This window comes from Tursiops truncatus, chromosome 3 (genome assembly GCF_011762595.2).
Source record: "Tursiops truncatus isolate mTurTru1 chromosome 3, mTurTru1.mat.Y, whole genome shotgun sequence".
Taxonomy (NCBI): Eukaryota; Metazoa; Chordata; class Mammalia; order Artiodactyla; family Delphinidae; genus Tursiops; species Tursiops truncatus.
Window position 1 is genome coordinate 165,443,748 of NC_047036.1, and position 17,660 is coordinate 165,461,407.

A 17,660-nucleotide genomic window follows, 5' to 3' on the forward strand; every position below is an offset into this window, starting at 1 on the left:
TGAGCCAGGCTCTACCTTGCTGCATTACGTCATGCTGGCCACTTGGTCCCCAGACTCCAGCCTACATGCTCAGCTTCTGTCTCATTGCTTTGCACCTCTGGTCAGGATAAAGCCCATACCCTGGCCTGCAACTCCCAAGTCTCCTTGAGACCCTGTCCCCCTCTTCCCCAGCCACTGCACCCCCCCCATTCACCCTCCTGTTGGGCTAGACTGAGCTGCTTGTCATTTCCCAGACACACCCTGCTGTCACACTCTTGTGATTTCTCCAGTACTCTTCCCGCTGCAGGGATGCCCTTCCACACCTACCCAGCTGACCACTTTTTTTCTTAATGTAAATCACCTCTGTTCCTTTTAGAAAAAAAATTTAACATGAGACAAACAGGAAGAAAAGTTTAAGTTACCCATAATCCCACAACTGTTAGCTTTTTGGTTCATGTCCGTCCAGACTGTTTTCTTTACATATTTACGGTTGTGAGCAGTCATGTGCTTTTACAAAAATGGGCTCGCACCTCCCAAGCTGTGTGGGGAACTTTTCTTCCTGTACCTGTGAACATTTTTCCCTGTCACTGAACATAGCTGTCTCATGGTCACAGGGGTTGCGTGGTATTCTGTTGCATGCAGGTTCTGAGTTCACAACAGGTTGTAACTGTTTTTCCATAGTTACAAGCCCGGCTGAGATAAATATCCTGGCACAAATCTTTGCTGACTGGTTATTTCTGTAGGAAGTCTTCCTAGAAATGAACCGCAGAGGGGAGAGAGTGTAGTTTCTAAAAGCTCTTGACCCTTATTGCCAGCTGGCCCTCCAGGGGTCTGCGGTTCACCCTCTGCTCGGCCCTGCCATCCCCTAGGCCAGGCAGGGTTTCTCACCTCTTAAGTGAAAAATGACATCTGATCGTGGTGGCAGTTTGCATTTCTAGTAAAGTTCATCTCTTCTGGCTGTTTGTACTCCTCTTTTGTAAAAGGACTCTTGTCCTTTGCCCATCTTCTTTCCTTTGGGGACATTTGCTACTTCTTATTTATTGCCTAATTAATTCACTCATCCCCCCCCAAGACCCAGTCTCCCTCCATCAGTGATGTCTTCCCTTGAGCCCCGTGGACCTTTAGAGAAAGGACTCACGTTGCAGAGGAGGGCCTCGTCCACGGGGCACTCACCTTCCTCAGCTGTGCACCCCAGGTCAGTGTGAGGAACACTAAGGGATTAAAACATTACGTCTGGCTGCTCTGGTCCACGAAAGCAAGGCGAAATGCCATGGAATCGTCTCTTAGTCTTAACCCTTGTCTAAAGAGAGAGAAAGATGTTTGGTAATGCAAGAGCACTGGCCCAGGGGTCACCCAGCAGAGCGCCCCTTGTGGAGACAGCCTTGCTTTCTCCAGGGCAGCGGCTCCCGGGTGCCAGCCCTTGACCAGCCGCAGCACCTGGGGACTGGGAGAAATGCCTCTCAGGCTCCAGTCAGACCCACTGAATCGGCCAGTCTGGGGTGTTTGAACCTTTCTGGAGGGAGGGCAATGCCGGTGCCGGGCATAGTCAGAACCAGAGCTGAGAAGCAGTGCCCTTCCTACGGTGCAGGGAAGTGAGAGCTGGGGGGCGCTGGCCTCATACATCTCTAGATCAGGCCCAGGGTTTATTCATCCTCCGTCCCCGTCCTTCTTTCCCTCATCTCCCGCCCCTCCGCCCTCCACCATATCTCCCATCCTGGGCTCTGGTTGCCCCCACTCCTGACCCTGGCAGGCCTCGCCCTCCTCAAGCCCCAGCAGCCTGTACAGGATCCACGCACTGACCGGGCTTGTGCCTGAGCACCACCCCCCTGCTCCCCCACCAGACCTCAGACCCCCCTCATTCAGGGCTGGTCTTCCATCGCCCCTAAAGTGGGAGAGGGCAGCAGCTGACCTGCTTTCAAGGCACTGACTGCAGCAGGCCCGCTGCCTCTACGGGGCAGGATCATCTATAAGGGGCTTGGAAGTGTGGATCCCGACGCCTGTCCGACGTCCTGGGTCCTGGGCTGAGGAGGGCCCTGGAGGGGGCTGCATCGTTACCCCGCGTAGCTTGTGGCCCCTATTAGAGAAACAGTAACTTGGGAAGTGAGGGCCTTCCCCCAGGCACCTGCTCTGATCACAGCCCGTTAAGTGGGGGCTCTTCTGCATAACCACGGGGAGCCCTGCTCCTGTCGTGCACTTCCAACGACAGTTCTCAACCTGGGCTCTGAGTTGGAATCATTGGGGAGCTTTACAAACAACCGAAACTGTCCCCACTCCTGCCTCGCTCACCCGCATTCTGATGTCATTGGTCGGGACTTGGCCTGGGCAGTGATAGTTTTTAGCAGCCGCCCTGGTGATTCTAACAAGCGGCTAGAATTGAGAGCAGTTGGTTTATAGGGAAGGAAAGGGGGGAGGTGGGCACTCAGCACTGTGTGTTAACGCTTTAGTCACCGGCCTCATCCAGTGGACGAAACCAGGGCCTCCCCTTCATTCCTCACCCACCTTCCCTCTTGGCGCACACAGCTGCCCACCACAGAGAGTAGAACACTCCAACCCTCCCGGGGACCCACAGCCCCTCTCCTGTGCCGTGTCCCTCCTGTGTATCCAGTTGGTGGTCACTCCTGCCACTTCTGAACAGTTCCCCAAGAGGGAGTGGGGACACCCTGCTTGTAACCCTGGACTTCTTTGGGAAGAACTCAGGTTTGCACCTGCCTTACAACTCCCCCAGGCTTCGGCTAATGAGGCTGTTGCCGAGGGAGCTGCTTCCAGGGGGGCTCTGGATACCTGGCCAGGGCTGTGGAGGTGGGGCCCCCGACTTCTCCCGGTGCTTCCTTCCTCCTCCCCGAGCTGGGCGGCAGGTTTGGGAAAGTGAGGGCAACCGACACTGGGTGGCGCCAGAGCCCAGCAGGCCTTCCCACTCTGGGCGTGGAAGTCGCGGAAAACAGCCTGGACACTGACAGCTGATCGTAGTCAGGTTCTCCCCACCAGCCTGTCCTGTGTGCTGCTGTGACTGTCCTCCTCCTCACCCCCCCAACACAGTCCCCCGCGGAGCCACACAGAGCGGCCGGCACCAGTGGGACGGCTCCTTATCACTGCTTTGGTGATGGGTTCCCTAGGATGCTCTTAGTAACACAGTGTTTCTCTTTAAATAAACTTTTTTTTAAAAAGTAACATTTTGTAAATTTGTTCCTTGCAGAAAATGTACAGGTTGGCCAAGGGAGTGTAACAAATAAACCATCAATATAGATTGTAACCATTGATCTCTAACTCCCACCTTCCCAGAGGCCTTGGCTCTTAGCGTTCTCTCTCGGTCTTCTCTCTGCTCTTGTCCTTTTGAGCCCAGCCGGACATAGTCCTGTTCATCCTCCCCATCTCTCTGTCTTGCTCACCCACTGGCTCTCAGTGGCTCACCCATGTCCCTGTGTTCTCCCACACAGGACACAGCTTGGGCTACGGCTTTGTGAACTACGTGACTGCAAAGGATGCAGAGAGAGCGATAAACACGCTGAACGGCCTGCGGCTCCAGTCAAAAACCATTAAGGTAAGGAGCTGCAATCACCATCTCGTTCATTCCTGGCTGCACAGAGGTCTGTGCTGAGCCCTGGCCTGGGTGAGAGACCCCCCCCAACCCTTACTTCACATCACCGTCACCGCACCATTAGCACAGTTGCGCCTTAGAGGCCTGCCGCTTTTCCAGGGCATCTGGGGGGCCTCCTGTCTGCTCAGAAGAGAGGCGTTGCGTGTCAGATGTGTCGGGTGGTGACCATCCCAGGCCTTGTGCCTCTGGCTCATGTCCTCCTCAGCCCCACCAGCAACGGGAGGGTCTCCGTGAAGGACTTAGGCTGGGACATCCCTCTCCCTGGCCCCCGGTGTCCCTCGTATGTTGGCTCACAGCAGCCTCCTCCGAAGGCCTCCCCACCGGTCTCTTCTACTGGCCAAGGTGCTCCCGTCCTCTTGCAGCTCCCGACCTCATGCTGAGCGGGTGTTGGGCCTGCCCTGCCCTCCTGCTCGCGCCCGGTTGTTGCTGTGGTGGTGGCAGCGGCAGCAGCAGCATCGTCCCTCCCGCCTCCTGCCCAGGCTTCCATTCCTGCTCCATCACTGGTGTAATCCTTCTCCCACCAGTCATTCAGCATTCATTTGGCAAATGTTTATGAGTGCCTACTATATGCCACGCAGTGAACAAAACAAATTCCATACCCTTGTGGGGCTGGGCCTGTGTGTGTGTGCGCGCGTGCGTGCGCACAAACGATAAACAAAACAATGAAAGCCAGGTGTGGCAGAGGTAGGCGTCCCAGGGGTGCCGTGTCCTGGGGGAGTGGTTCATGATGACTTGAGGAGAGTGAGGGAGCCATGCAGCACCAGCTGGGAGGGCCTTGGGCAGACCGTCATCAGCGTCATTCCCAGTTCAAGGGCTGTGTGGCGGCTTCCTGGGACAAGTCAGCGAGTCCTCCAGGCCTCAGGGTGGCTTCTCCAACCTTCACGCTCCTCTCAACCTGCCACTGCTAACCACGCCCTCCTTCTCTCAGCCCGGAGCCCCACCTCCTCCCCACCCCAAGTGTCTGTCTTCAGGCTCTGCCTACCCCTGGACCAACCTTGGGTTTTCCCGACCATCGGTCCCTGCCGAGCCCTCCTGTAGAATATGCCTCCTACCCCCGCCCCACGCAGGACCCTGACCCGGCTTCCTGCAGCAGCCTCTCAGCACTGTGCCCACTGCCCCTCACCTGCAGACTGGCGAGTCAGCCCTCATTCCTGAGACACATGCCTGCCAGAGTCACCAGAGTTGTGTCCCTCGACCCGAAGCCACTGGAATGAGATCATCCTGTTGAGCCTTTGCATCTTCCAGTTCCTCACACCGAGTTCTGAGGGCTGGAAGTCCAAGATCCAGGTGTTGGCAGGTTGCGTGCCTTCGGAGGGCTGTGGGCTGTGAAGGGGGATCTGTTTCGTGCCCCTCTTCTGGCACCTGGTGGTCACTGAATCTTGGGCAATCCTCGGCTTATAGAAGCATCACCCCAGTCTCTGCCTTCATCTTCACACGGGGTTCTCCCTGAGTGCATGTCTGTGTCCAAACTTCCCCTTTTTATAAGGACCTCAGTCATTGATTTGGGGCCATCTTATTCCGCTTTGGCCTCATCTTCACTAATCGCATCTATAATGATCCTGTTTCAAATGAGGTCACATTTTGAGGTACTGAGGGTTAGGACTCCAACATGTGAATTTGTGGGGGAACATAATTCAAAAATTCCTTGTTCTTCAAAAACCTCTCACAGGAATGTTTCCTAAGAATAGGACAGTAGGGCTTCCCTGGTGGCGCAGTGGTTGAGAGTCCGCCTGCCGACGCAGGGGACACGAGTTCTTGCCCCGGTCCGGGAGGATCTCACATCCCGCGGAGCGGCTAGGCCCATGGGCCATGGCGGCTGAGCCTGCGCGTCCGGAGCCTGTGCTCCGCAATGGGAGAGGCCACAGCAGTGAGAGGCCCACATACTGAAAAAAAAAAAAAAAAAAGAATAGGGCAGTAGACCAGATTGAGGCAGAGGAGCAGGTGGTGCCAGGAACTTAGAAAAGAGGGTTCTGGGCCTAGTGTCTCAGAGCGGGGCCAGGCACACCTGCTGCGTCATCACACACCTGCCACGAGAGGGTTCTCTAGTGCAGTCTTCTTGGATTCTGATTTGACTCTGAGCTTGACAGTGGCTGAAGAGCAAAGGAAAGCTGCAGTGGCCATCAACGTCCTTGGAGACACCTGTGCTGAAAAGAATTGAAGCGCAGTTGGCTTTGAAAGTATTGCCTCTCTGGGGCTTTATCAGGGGACAGTTGTAACTACAGTCAGTGCCAGCCTCTACACCACTCCCACGGTGCTAATCTGGGAATGTTCTTTCCCACGGTGACCTTCACCAAAAGCCAAGGGCAGACCCCAAATGCAACCTGTTCTGGACAGATCTGCAAGGGACGAGACAGGATGGTCGTGGGAGGCAGCTCCCTACTGGCCCAGCCTGATCCTGGGAAAGCACAGACTAGCCTGAGTCCCGGCAGGCCTGCCTCCCTCCTTCAGCTGTCCTGCCTGAAATCGGACGCCCCTCGTTGGGGCATTTGATAAAATTGGACAGCAGACGGTTGGAGTGACCCCCGCTGGCAGGAGTCTGAGTGGGGTGTTCTGTGGGGCTGGTTGACGTAGATCCGGAAAGTGGAGGCCCAGAAGTGGGGCAAACGTCCTTCCTGGTAGTCAAGGAGCGTGACCACGCCCACCTGGGAGGCCCTGGGGAGGCCCCAGGGGCCAAGGTGGCCTCTTGGGGACAGTGCTGCCTCTGCCCCAGGTCGTGAACAAACCATCGGGTGGCCCCAAAGTGTCCCCAGAGTGCCTTAGGCCTGGCTGCAGTGCAGGGAAGCTTTCAGGGAATGTCAGCTTGTACAGTACTGCTCTGTGGAGGCCACCAGCCCCTGACGGGACCCGGTGCCCTGGGGCATCCTTCCGATCAGCATCACTTCTATTCCGCTCTCCTCTGACACTCACCTCCATGAGCCCAGCTCCTCTTCGGGTGGAGCTGGGCTCTGACCACGCCACGCTGTTTCTCCTTCCATCTGCCGTCTCTCCCGCTAGACTGCATTCTGCTTTGCAGGCAAAGGTGGCGTCTGTCTTCTCCTTTTCTGGAATGTCCCAGGTGCACCTCAAATGTTTGCGAGTCAACGAGCACATGAATGAAGGGGTGGGTGTGTGTATGTGAGTGTGTGGTCTTAGCATGTAGAGTTACACCCTTGCCCTTCCTGGCAGGCCTGAGTGTTGTGGTGAGAACACACCTGTCGTCTTGCCCTTGTGCTGCCCCCTTGGCTGGCAGGGTCCACCCAGCTGTCACCCCAACCTGGGAGAGCGCCAGAGACCCTCTCCTCGCTACCAGCCCCACACGCATGCACCCTTTTATGTAAACCACTGCACAAGCTCCTTTTAGCCTTTCTTCAGCTTTGCAGAACATAAGCCTAAAAAGCATGGGGTCATTTAATATGTGTGTACCCCCCAGCACTCGGGCCCCACTGGGCTCCCATGGCGAGCTTGCCTGTTGTCAGGTGGGTGTCACAGTCCCAGAGCACCCAGCCCGCTGTCCCCTGGGCTCCTCACAGGCAGGACCAGGTCCCCTTTCCAGCCCTGCTCATTGTCCAGAGAGGCCTGAGGCCACGGTAGGAGCACAGGCAGCCGGGGTTGGCTCCCTGCCCTGCCCCCGAACAGCCATGGACCCTCAGACTCTCGACTGTGAAACAAGGATAATGTCTTGTCATCAGGGTGTGTGAGGGCCCTTGCCTGGCCCATGGGGAGCTGCCAGCACGGGCTGCTGCAGGTGACCGCCTTCCATAGGGTTGGCTTTTTCTCACCTGAAAATTTAACACCCTCCCTCGATGCTTTGGCCACACATCTGCCCTAATGCCAGTGAGTGGTTTTGTTTTCAAGGTGTCGTACGCTCGCCCGAGCTCAGAGGTCATCAAAGATGCCAACTTGTACATCAGCGGACTTCCGAGGAACATGACCCAGAAGGATGTGGAGGACATGTTCTCTCGGTTCGGGCGGATCATCAACTCCCGGGTCCTCGTGGATCAGACCACAGGTACGGCGGGTGGCCCAGGATACGGCGAGGTTTTCCTCCAGGCAGGGGCTGGGTCTCCTAGGGAAGACAGATCGCTGTCATTAGTTATTCCACCAATGAGGACAGAATCAAAATGAGAAGACGTTGGCTTTTGTTTAATGAGGCTGGGGAGGTTAAGTGGCATAAAAGCAGCCCTGACATAAAAGCCTGTTATGGTGAAAACACCAAGAGATTCTGGCACTTTCTACAGGCACCCACACGTCCTAGCCTGGACTACGAATATTGCCGTTCTTCCTGCAGGCAGTGGTGTGCTGCGTGAGACAGTCTTTAGCTGAGGTCCAGAGTCCCCACCTTTCATTACCCCAGAGCTCCAAGGGTGACTGTTTCTGAGGAGCTCTTCTTCAGTCTTCATGACTTGGATGCCGCTCCCACCTTGGGTAGCACATTCAAAGCTCAGAGCTCAAAGGCAGTGACTTCCTCTCTCAGGCAGTGCTGGCCACTTTGCCAGCCACTCTCGGGTCGTCTCAGTTCAGGACACGAGCAGCTTGGGCGATGGGCTTTGCATAAAGCAGTAAGGCACCGCCAAGCTGAGCCCTGCGTACCCCGGAAGCAGCCCCTCACTGCGGCCACCTGCCCCACTGGGGTCGGGCCGGCCCCGCCCAGCCCTGTGTGTGGCTCCGTCTGGGGAGCAGCGAACTCAGGCCGCCCTGCTTTAGGTCCCTTCATCTCTGTTCTCAGCAGGAGTGGGAATTTACTGACCAACTAGCAAAAAAGCTTACTGCTCAGGGAGCTCAGCGAAGCCAGTGGAATTGTCTGCGGTTGGTTTTTATGTTCTTCCAGCACAGAGCGTGTTCACCACCCCCTTGGCTGAGGTAGTCAGACACACACTGGGTGGTCGGGCCAGAGCAGTCGTGGCTCTGAGGTGACCTCCCCCGGGAGGCTGCAGGGCCACACAGAGAGCAGGTGGGCAGGGTATCCTGGCCCATGACAGATGGGGGTGGAGGTGCATGCGTGTTTTCCCACATCCCCCCTAAGCTGTGTGCTCTGGGGCCCACAGTCTTGTCACCTGCACTCCCTTGTCCTGTCCCAGCTGTGGAAGCTCGTTTTGGCATGGGCTGGCCCTACCTGCTGCCCAGGCTGCAGTCCTGGGCTGGGGCCCGGCCTGGAGACGAGTGGACAGCTCGAGTCTCCCAGGGGCCTGAGGAGGAGAAGGGGCTTCTGGACCACAGGCTCTGCTGGAGGGACATAGACTCCACCCACCCGGCCGCCTTCTTTCTGCCCCTCGGCTCTAGGCCGGGGGATGGGCATGAGGTAAAGATGCCGTGTACTTGGTGTAAACCCCTGTTCTGTGCCAGAAGAGCTTCCCGTGGTCCCTAAAGTTCCCCTTACTTATCTTCAAATGCCAGTTGAGAGAGTGATCCCGTCGGCTGGTCAGCACATGTATTTATCCCCAGCCCCACCTGCACAGAAGTGCCTGAGTGGGCCACCTGGAGACCTGGCAGGGATGACGGTGCTGGCCCGTATTCTGCCTCCGTGGCCCTGCTTTTCCTGATCCTGTACGGACTGCTGTGCCTCTGCTCGTCTCTGTCCAGCCCAGCACCGCTGAGCAGGGCCCAGCTCTCAAGTTGGAGTCCACCCACCTCGAGAACGCACCCCCTGCCACGTAGCTTTTGTCTGCATCATCCTGAGGGAGGTCTCTCCTGCAGACAGTTCCCTCACCCCTTTGCTGGGACTTTGCCTCCTTTCCCTCTGCAAAGCTGGTGTCTCCTAGAGTTTGGGGGCACCTCAGGGTTGTGCCCTCAGGCCTCCCCACCAGCTTCTGCCACTTAGGCGAGAGGACAGGGTCCCTACCCCACACCTCTGTCTGTGTTCAGGAGCTTTGCGAGAGGGCGGGGGGATGGAAGCCGCGAGGGAGCCCCCGGGGCTCCTCCCTCTCCACAGCCCTCCCCTAGGCTGCGTGTCGAATTGGAGAGTAGAAAGGTGAGCCCCCGGGACTGTGGGCTCCCCTTCCTTCCCTCTGCTCCGGAGGAGGCCACCATGCAGGGCTTCTCTGCTGGGACCCCATGGAGCCCCGGCGGCTGGGGCAGAGAATAGCGGGGCAAGCAAGTTTGTGTGTCAAGTCTCCTTCGTATGACGTGCTTTTTAAAGAAACAGAAGCTCTCTTAAAAAACCTTAGTCTCCTGAGCTGACAGAACTTTTTCAGAGAATGTCTTTGCTTCTTTATACATTTTAATTGTGAACTTCATAGTTGACTCATCTGGAGATCGTACCATTTATTGGTCTCTGCTCTTAATCCTAAAAACGCTATAGGAAAAAAAAATCCAGTCATCTTCAAAAAGTGTACATTCATCCAATCATTGAGTGAGTTTATATTCCCTCAGTTTAAGTAACATTCTCTCTCTTTCTCAGGTTTTCTTCATTTTACTCGGGCAGTTTTCATTTGATAGTCATTTTGCAAAACCAAACAGGGAAACCACACTTGCGCGTACACACTCTGTCTGCTTGATTGCAAGGTCTTTATAAATAGAGTGGAACCGTATCCTGCAGACAGCTTTCTGTAGCAGCCAGCCAACCACAGCTTCCAGTGGGATTTGCCTGCAGTTAGATTTCGTTCGGGTTCCCATCTGTCTAAGCTGTCGTTCGTGCCGTTTAAGCGTAAATAAAAACAGTGTATGCCAAGTACATGTTTTCAGGTGTTCCTTCTGAACCGAAATTTTAAAGTGGGCTCAGGCTCTAGAATTTTCCTGGCACACGTGTGAATTGCTGGGTCTGATCTCACTAATTCAGTGAGCATCTCTGGCTGTGTCAATTTTAAATTTATACTTAAATAGTGATGGAACCAATGCAGGGGCAGCCCTGAGGCCATGAGGAGCCGCTGTGCTGGGGGCGCCCAAGAAGGGAGAGTTTCCCAGTTGGAGAGTTGGGGTGTGTGCTTTAGGACTTGGCGGAGGGCATCCACAGGACGCTCCTGTTGTAAAGAAAGAGCCCCTGCCCGAGGGCCCCTGACTACTGTCTGCTTGTTCACAGGGGGCCCACGGTGTTGCATCCAAGTCAGGACAGAGCTTGGGATTCTAGGCCCCAAGGGGACGACCGCGCCTTGCAGTGACACTTGTCATCTCCGCACCAGCCTGGTGTGCCCGAATCTCCCAGGCCCCTCCGCGGCCTTGGGGCCAGCTGGGGATACCCACACCTTGCTGCCCATCGTGGGGACGATGGGTGGGACCCTGCGGGAGATGGCGAGGAAAGGTGCCGGGATGTGGGAGCTGACTGGGGGACGTTCCTCACGCTCACTTAGCCGGTGGCCCGAGGCCCTGGGCTCTTCTGCTCTAATGGTCGTCACTCACCACATGCTAAAGGCCTTTGTCTAGAGGAGAAATTGTGTCTTACGGCTGTCTGCCTCAGCCTCCCCTACCAGGGCACACGGTGCCTCCAGCCCAGGCCCGTCACCCCCAGGCTGGCCCTGGCCGTCACCAGTACACTTCGACCTTCACTCTTGACCCCTGTTTCTTCTCCCCAGGAGAAGGAGCCAGTTCTCTTCCGCGGCTCCACGTTCCCTCACCTCAGCCCCACTCCATTCCTCGAGTTCTTCAAGGGGCTAGAGGGTGACTGAGCCCCTCCCATCTGGTTTGTTCAGGTCCCACACTTGTGCCAGACTACGCTGACCCTGCCTTCAGCAGTTGGGCCTGGGACTCGGGTAGCCTGGCCCCGGGCCATGTCCTTGCTCTGTTGAGAGTGGGGTTACAGCAGGCCCAGGACTTGCCTTTGGTGGCTCAGTCCACGTGGCAAGAGAAGGTGTTCTCCCAAGGCAGCTTGAGGCGGCGGTGAACGGGCGCAAGACGGGGACTCTTCAGCTGCTGGGGAGTCTGTGGGTGGGTGAGTCAGCACCATTGTCGGCAGTTTTCTGGGAAAAGAATGCGTGGCCTCACTTGATTCTGAGGGCAATTTGCGGCCCACAGGAGGTCCAGGGACCTTACAGTGGAATATCCAAGAGGTGAGTGAGGTGTTGGTGGCAGGAAAGAGTCATCAGGGTTCAGCTTGGTTACTAGGATTCTACGCCCTTGAGGGATGCAGGAGGCTGAGCCAGGCACCGAGCAAACAGGGATTCGGTCAGGCCGGCCCAGGAGGCGACATGCTGCAAAGGCCCAGCTGGGGTATGTGGCCAGATGGCCGGGAAGGCCATGGGAGGGAGCTCCCGGAGCCCAGGGACAATTCCTTGTCACCCACTTACCCCTCAGCACACCGTGCACCCACACTGCGGTGGGCACCTGGCATCGCAATGGTGATGGAGGACATAATCTCTTCTAATGTGGCTTCTTTTAAGAAAGAGGTCTGGGGTGTCTTATTTGAGACTCCTTTCACCAAAGTATCTTTTGGCACTGAGGCTGTGGAGTCGTTGCTTCAACTCAGAAGAAAGTCTGAAACCTTAATCTTTTATTAGTTATTGTTTGTTTTTTTTAATTTGTTCATGTTTCCATATTTAGGTTTAATTTTTGTTTATCTCATTAACCAAGCATCCAGTTTTGAACCACAGTAGCCTGACTGACTTGACTTTTGCTTTTCAGTTTTAAAAATCCTTGCAGTTTTTCCCCTAACTCCATTTTTGTTGGTTTGTTAAAAAGGTTTGTCCAGAGGGGTTGCGTTTATCCGGTTTGACAAACGGTCGGAAGCAGAAGAGGCAATTACCAGTTTCAATGGTCATAAACCCCCAGGTTCCTCCGAGCCCATTACAGTGAAGTTTGCAGCCAATCCCAACCAGAACAAAAACGTGGCGCTGCTCTCCCAGCTGTACCACTCGCCAGCTAGGCGGTTCGGAGGCCCCGTTCATCACCAGGCGCAGAGATTCAGGTGGGTCAGGAGGACGCGCTCTTCCCACCACGGCCACTCGGGCCCCTTCTGGCTGCGCGGAGCCCTGCTGGTTGGGTGACTATGTGCAGTGGAAACCTCTGGGCTGATCACATCAGAAAGTCGCGCTCACGGCCATTTCATGTCTCCATGTCCCCCACCTGCATCAGAAAGGTATCTGTATGGAAGCTGTTTATTTCCATCCAAGTGTTGTCTTTAACTAGAATGAAAAAGGTAGTGCAGCTCCAACCAGCTCCCAGGAGAGTGAGTGCATAGCGCTGCAGCCCACAGTTTCTAGTGATATGTGAGTAGACCTATGAGTTTAAAAGATCATCCCGTATTTGGGAGAGAAAAGATGCAGCTTTAGGGGTGCTTAGGCAAGAGCCGTTCTTCCAGAGTTTTAAACAGGTTTTAGACATTTGATCAGCAGTCCTAAGGCAAACCTTTCTCATACATCTACCTTGTGGAGTCATTTGGTGTCGAAATATTATTATATGCCTTCTGTTTAAAAGCCGCATCCTAGAGGTGAACTGTTTTCCCACCTTCCTTAGTCTTTCCATATAAAATGATTCTAGTCGCCAGGATCTAGCAGAACAGAGACAAGCAGAGTCAGTAACTTGGACTCTGAAATCAGGTGTGTTACTGCCTCACGAACAGCTGAGATCCCACTTCTCCCAGTTTTGAGAAGTGGCATGAGGGCTAGTCTCAGGTATGTTAAGGATTTCTCTCTGCGACTTTTCAGGGTTCCCGTCTTTGTTTTAAGCAGTGAGGTTGGGTAACACCCCGCTCATTTCCACAGATGCTGTTTTTCAAGGTCTTATTTTCACAGTCCAGTAATCCAGTGTTCTCAACTCAGCTCAGGTTCCAAAGCTGGCCTTCCTTCGTTGGCTCTTCTGGTTTAAAGGCAAAGCAGGGGAAGCGTCTTTGGACAGAAGTGAGCTAAATCCAGTTTTGAACGTCAGCACGGTCGGCCTCACTGGTGATCGGGTGGGATGTATAGATAGCCAAGTTCAGTGAGTTACCCAGAAACTCTGGAAAACCAGGAAGCTTGGAGGAGAAGAGAAAGGAGAAATGGGAGGTGCAGAAGGGGCCAGGCAGGAGAGGGACCGTGACCTCCAGAGATGGACGGAAGGAAGGGGCGGGCGGGAAGGTTCGCCACCAGAAGGCCAACTAAGATAAGAAGGAGAAGAAAGAAGACCCAGAAGAGGAGAGGGTTTGCAGTCCGTTCTTATCACGTTGGGAAAAGTCCCCAAGTCAAGGAAGAGTCAGTTCTCCTCTTGTACCATCAGAGGAAAGAATGGGGGTGGGTTTCATGACAGTTGAGATGAAACAGATCAGCTCCAACTAGCAGGAGAAAACTCACAAGAATGAATGAGAATCATGTCAATAAAAGACAGTAAACTATTACCTCCGATTATTTTCAGTATAACATCTATCTCAAGATGTAGTTAACTGTGATAACGGGTCCGCCGTGTCCTACAAAACTTGGAGAAAAGGAGGTCCTTCTAAAAGTCAGAATGTCTTTCCATTTCTCACTGAGAAGCAGCTCATACAGATACTTGGGTGCCTTTTCCCACCCCCATTTCAGTGATGCTGTGGTCTCACCACTAACAAGCCTCCTGAGTCATCTAACCAATTCAGACATTTGGTACGGGCTGTTTAAAATTATTCTCGCAAATTCAAAACCATGGCCCACAGTGTGCCTTGATTCTTCTGTACCTGCATCAGCGATCACCGTTGTGTCAGTGGTCTGCACCTCGAGGTCTGGCCACTCTTCTCCCATGTGTGCTGAGTGCGTGAATCTGTTTAGTGACACTTGAAGGCACCCCCACTCACCCCTGGATCAGACCCACAACTCGAACCTGATTTTATTTTGGAGCAGATAATACTTCGCCAGTTGCATTGTGTGGCTTCAGAGATGCTGTATCGTGCTCAAATATTCTTAAATTGATCCTCCAACAGTTACTTTTGAGCTTGTGAAACATCTCAAGGGCCACGTGGCTTCAGTAACAATCTTGTCATCTCCCTTAATCCTTATTGTCCACGACTTGTAGAAGGCTTATTTCTGATGTGACTAAAAGTGGTGCTTTAGAAAGGAGCTCCACATTTTTGGTAAAGCTTGGTGGACTTACAGTTCATAGCCCTGGCCCTTCTGGGCTGTTAAGAGCCAGCAGCAGAAGGGTGTCCGGAGCTGTGCCCTGCCGGCAGTGGCCCTTCAGGGAGTGTGCTATATGTAGGCACCGCTCGGATGTGAACCCTTGGAGAGTGAGGGTGCTGATGTGGGTGGGAATGGGGTATGAAATTCAGAGAAAGAAAAAAATTCAGCCCTCTCCCCACCCCCACCCCCACCATACCCCCGCAAACACACATACAGACACAGACACAGGATGAGGAACGGTTTCCTCCAGGGAGAGCTGGGGGTGTAACAGCACCTCGGAGGATGTGGAGAAGCTTCCATCACTTAAAATGTGGGAAGTACGGGTGTGACTAAACAGGACCACCCCACCAAGGTGGGAGGGGTGGAGGGAGCGGCTGGTCAGAGGCCACTAGAGGCCGTAGCTCTGAGGCCTGACCCCCTGCAGGCAGCAAACGTCTCTCCTCAGAGTCGACTCCCTACAGAGCAGGGAGCCCATGCCCTCCCTCTGCCCCCATATTGAGTTCCTCTCAGTTGAAAAGTCCTGATTTTGACTGAGTGGGGTGTGTCAGCCCGAGCGCCTCACGTGGGCTGCGTGCAGCTCGCTGGCCCGCACTGACCTTGACCTGAATGCTGTGCTCTCTGTTTGCTAGGTTCTCCCCTATGGGTGTAGATCACATGAGTGGGCTTTCTGGTGTCAATGTCCCAGGCAACGCTTCTTCGGGCTGGTGCATCTTCATCTACAACCTTGGTCAAGATGCCGATGAGGGAATCCTCTGGCAGATGTTTGGCCCCTTTGGTGCAGTTACCAATGTGAAAGTGATTCGCGACTTCAACACCAACAAGTGCAAAGGCTTTGGTTTTGTGACCATGACAAACTATGAAGAAGCCGCGATGGCCATAGCAAGTCTGAACGGCTACCGCCTGGGGGACAAAATCTTACAGGTTTCCTTCAAAACCAACAAGTCCCACAAATAACTCGCTCATGCTTTTTTTTTGTACGGAATAGATAATTAAGAGTGAAGAAGTTGAAACTTTTTTGTTAGTGTACAACTCATTTTGCGCCAATTTTCACAAGTGTTTGTCTTAGTCTAAATGAGAAGTGAAAAGGTTTTTATACTCTGGGATGCAACCGACATGTTCAAATGTTTGAAATCCCACAATGTTAGACCAATTTTAAGTTTCTTAAGTTATTTCCTTTAAAATATATATTAAACAGAAATCTAAGTAGACTGCATTGACTAACCAGTCCTTCGGGATGGTGGTGAAACTGAAGCATGCTTTAACTTCTGAGACTGTCTAACACGCGTTTCATTCGATGTCTCCACAAACTGGATAGAAACAAACAAACAAAAAGAAATGACCTTTTAGTTTTAGTTTTTAAACTAAAGATGTTAGACAGATGCCTTGTGTGCGTTTCTCAACCGCTTCAACATTTTAAGCGATTTCTGCTTTGGTTGACAGGAAATTGCTTTCCCAAGCAGGTCCCATTGCCACCTCCTGCTCACTCAGCCGATTGGCCCCGGCAGTGGCAGCGGGCCCGTCTGCCGTGGGCCGCAAGCGGGGAGGGGGGCCACACACCAGGCCGGGCCAGGCTCTGCCGAGGACACGAGTGGGTTTCCTAAGCCCAGGCGCCAATGGGAACGGACCAAAGAGTTTCAGGGAAACTCCAGTATATTCCAGAGTCAGATCTCAGCTCCAGGCACGCCTGAAGACGTGTTGCTCCTCTGACATCCCGATTCCTGTCCACACATTGCATGCATGGTGCCTCCACACATCAGATACTGTTGTTCACAATCATCTCTCCAGTTTTCAAGAGCATTGAACATGGCCCCAGTGCGTAAAATAGCTCTATTTTTTAATGACACAGAAACATTTGAGCATTGTATTTCTCGCATCCCTTCTCGTGAGCGCTAGGCTTTTTTCTATTTTAGTCGGATTTTGTTTTGAAACTTTGCTTTCCTATGAACACTCAGCAGAAAAGTACTTACTTCCTGCCAGTTACCTATTAACAAAAAAAAAAAGAAAAAAGAAAAAAAAAGAAAAAAAACCCTTTGATTTGTAGTTTTAAAGATTAACCTTCAAAGTTCTCTTCATAACTGCCTTGACATTTTGGGTTGTTCTGTTCTGTTAATTTTCTTTTGCTTTTTTGTGTTTTTCGTTTGTTTTTACTTTTGCATTTAAGACCATTAAATTTGATTTTGTTTTGCTCGAATTTTGTTTTGTTTTTTATTTTACCTTTTCTTTCTTTTTGGCTAGGTAAGGTACAGACAGCCCAGCATTCAGGGAGGATTTATAAGATCTTAAGAAACAAACATACTTGCCTCAAGACAAAGCATTTACAAATCTGTGACGTTAGGATTGTGCCATCACAGATGGTGTTTTTTTTAAATGGGGAGCCGGCAGGGAGAGTCTAAGAGAGGGCCTGAGAAGTAAATAGGCAGGGCCCGATCTCCGGGCAACTCCTCAGGAGCGTGATCTGATTTTTATAAATAACCAGTGTGCAAGAGAATCAAAAACACAATAACTTAGTACCAGCAGTTTTTAACCTTGACACGAGACTAAAACATGTAACAGTAAGCTGCTTTTTAGTTATTGATGTCATGAAATTGCGACATTATTTATTTATCTATCTATCTATCTATTTATTTAAGTGGAAGACATTGGGCAGTAGGCACAGCGTTCTCCAGAGCGGGTCTGTGTTCTGAGCAACCCCTGGACCGTTTGAGGCTGCCCGTCCCCCCCCGCCCCCACTGCTTCCCTCATACTTCACTGAGGGGCTGCCAGCTGCTTGCGTGATCCTCCTGAATTTCCCATGTTGCCCTCTTCTTCTCCCACAAAGGGCCAAGTTCATACCTTGAAGCCTTGTCTTATAAAGTGGCCGAGTGCCATGGAGGGCCTCCTCTCTGCAGCAGAATTTTCCAGATTCTAAGTCAAAGCTAGCTTGTGTGCCTCTTCCTGGAACCAAGGCCCATTTGCCCAGATTTGATGCAAAGAGGGTCCCTGCTGCGTGTGCCCCAGAGCGCTCTGCACCCCGGGACTGGGATGTTTTCCTGGAAAAATATGCCGTGTAGGTTGTGCTAGCCTCGGGCCAACATCTCAGTGAAGATGAGCTTCCCAGTCCTGAGAGTGACCCTTGAGTC

At 53.2% G+C, this 17,660-nt stretch overlaps 1 protein-coding gene across 1 annotated transcript in view; it reads left to right on the forward strand.

The window, feature by feature from the left end:
- The window catches only part of ELAVL1 (ELAV like RNA binding protein 1), a 34,964-nt gene extending 18,232 nt beyond the window's left edge, over positions 1-16,732 (forward strand). Inside the window, exons 3-6 of the mRNA XM_033854458.2 lie at positions 3,414-3,517; positions 7,409-7,562; positions 12,161-12,386; positions 15,171-16,732. Coding sequence (XP_033710349.1) covers positions 3,414-3,517; positions 7,409-7,562; positions 12,161-12,386; positions 15,171-15,495 — 809 coding nt within the window. The 3' untranslated portion in view covers positions 15,496-16,732. The remainder of the gene's footprint in view (positions 1-3,413; positions 3,518-7,408; positions 7,563-12,160; positions 12,387-15,170) is intronic.
- Positions 16,733-17,660: the final 928 nt, after the last annotated feature.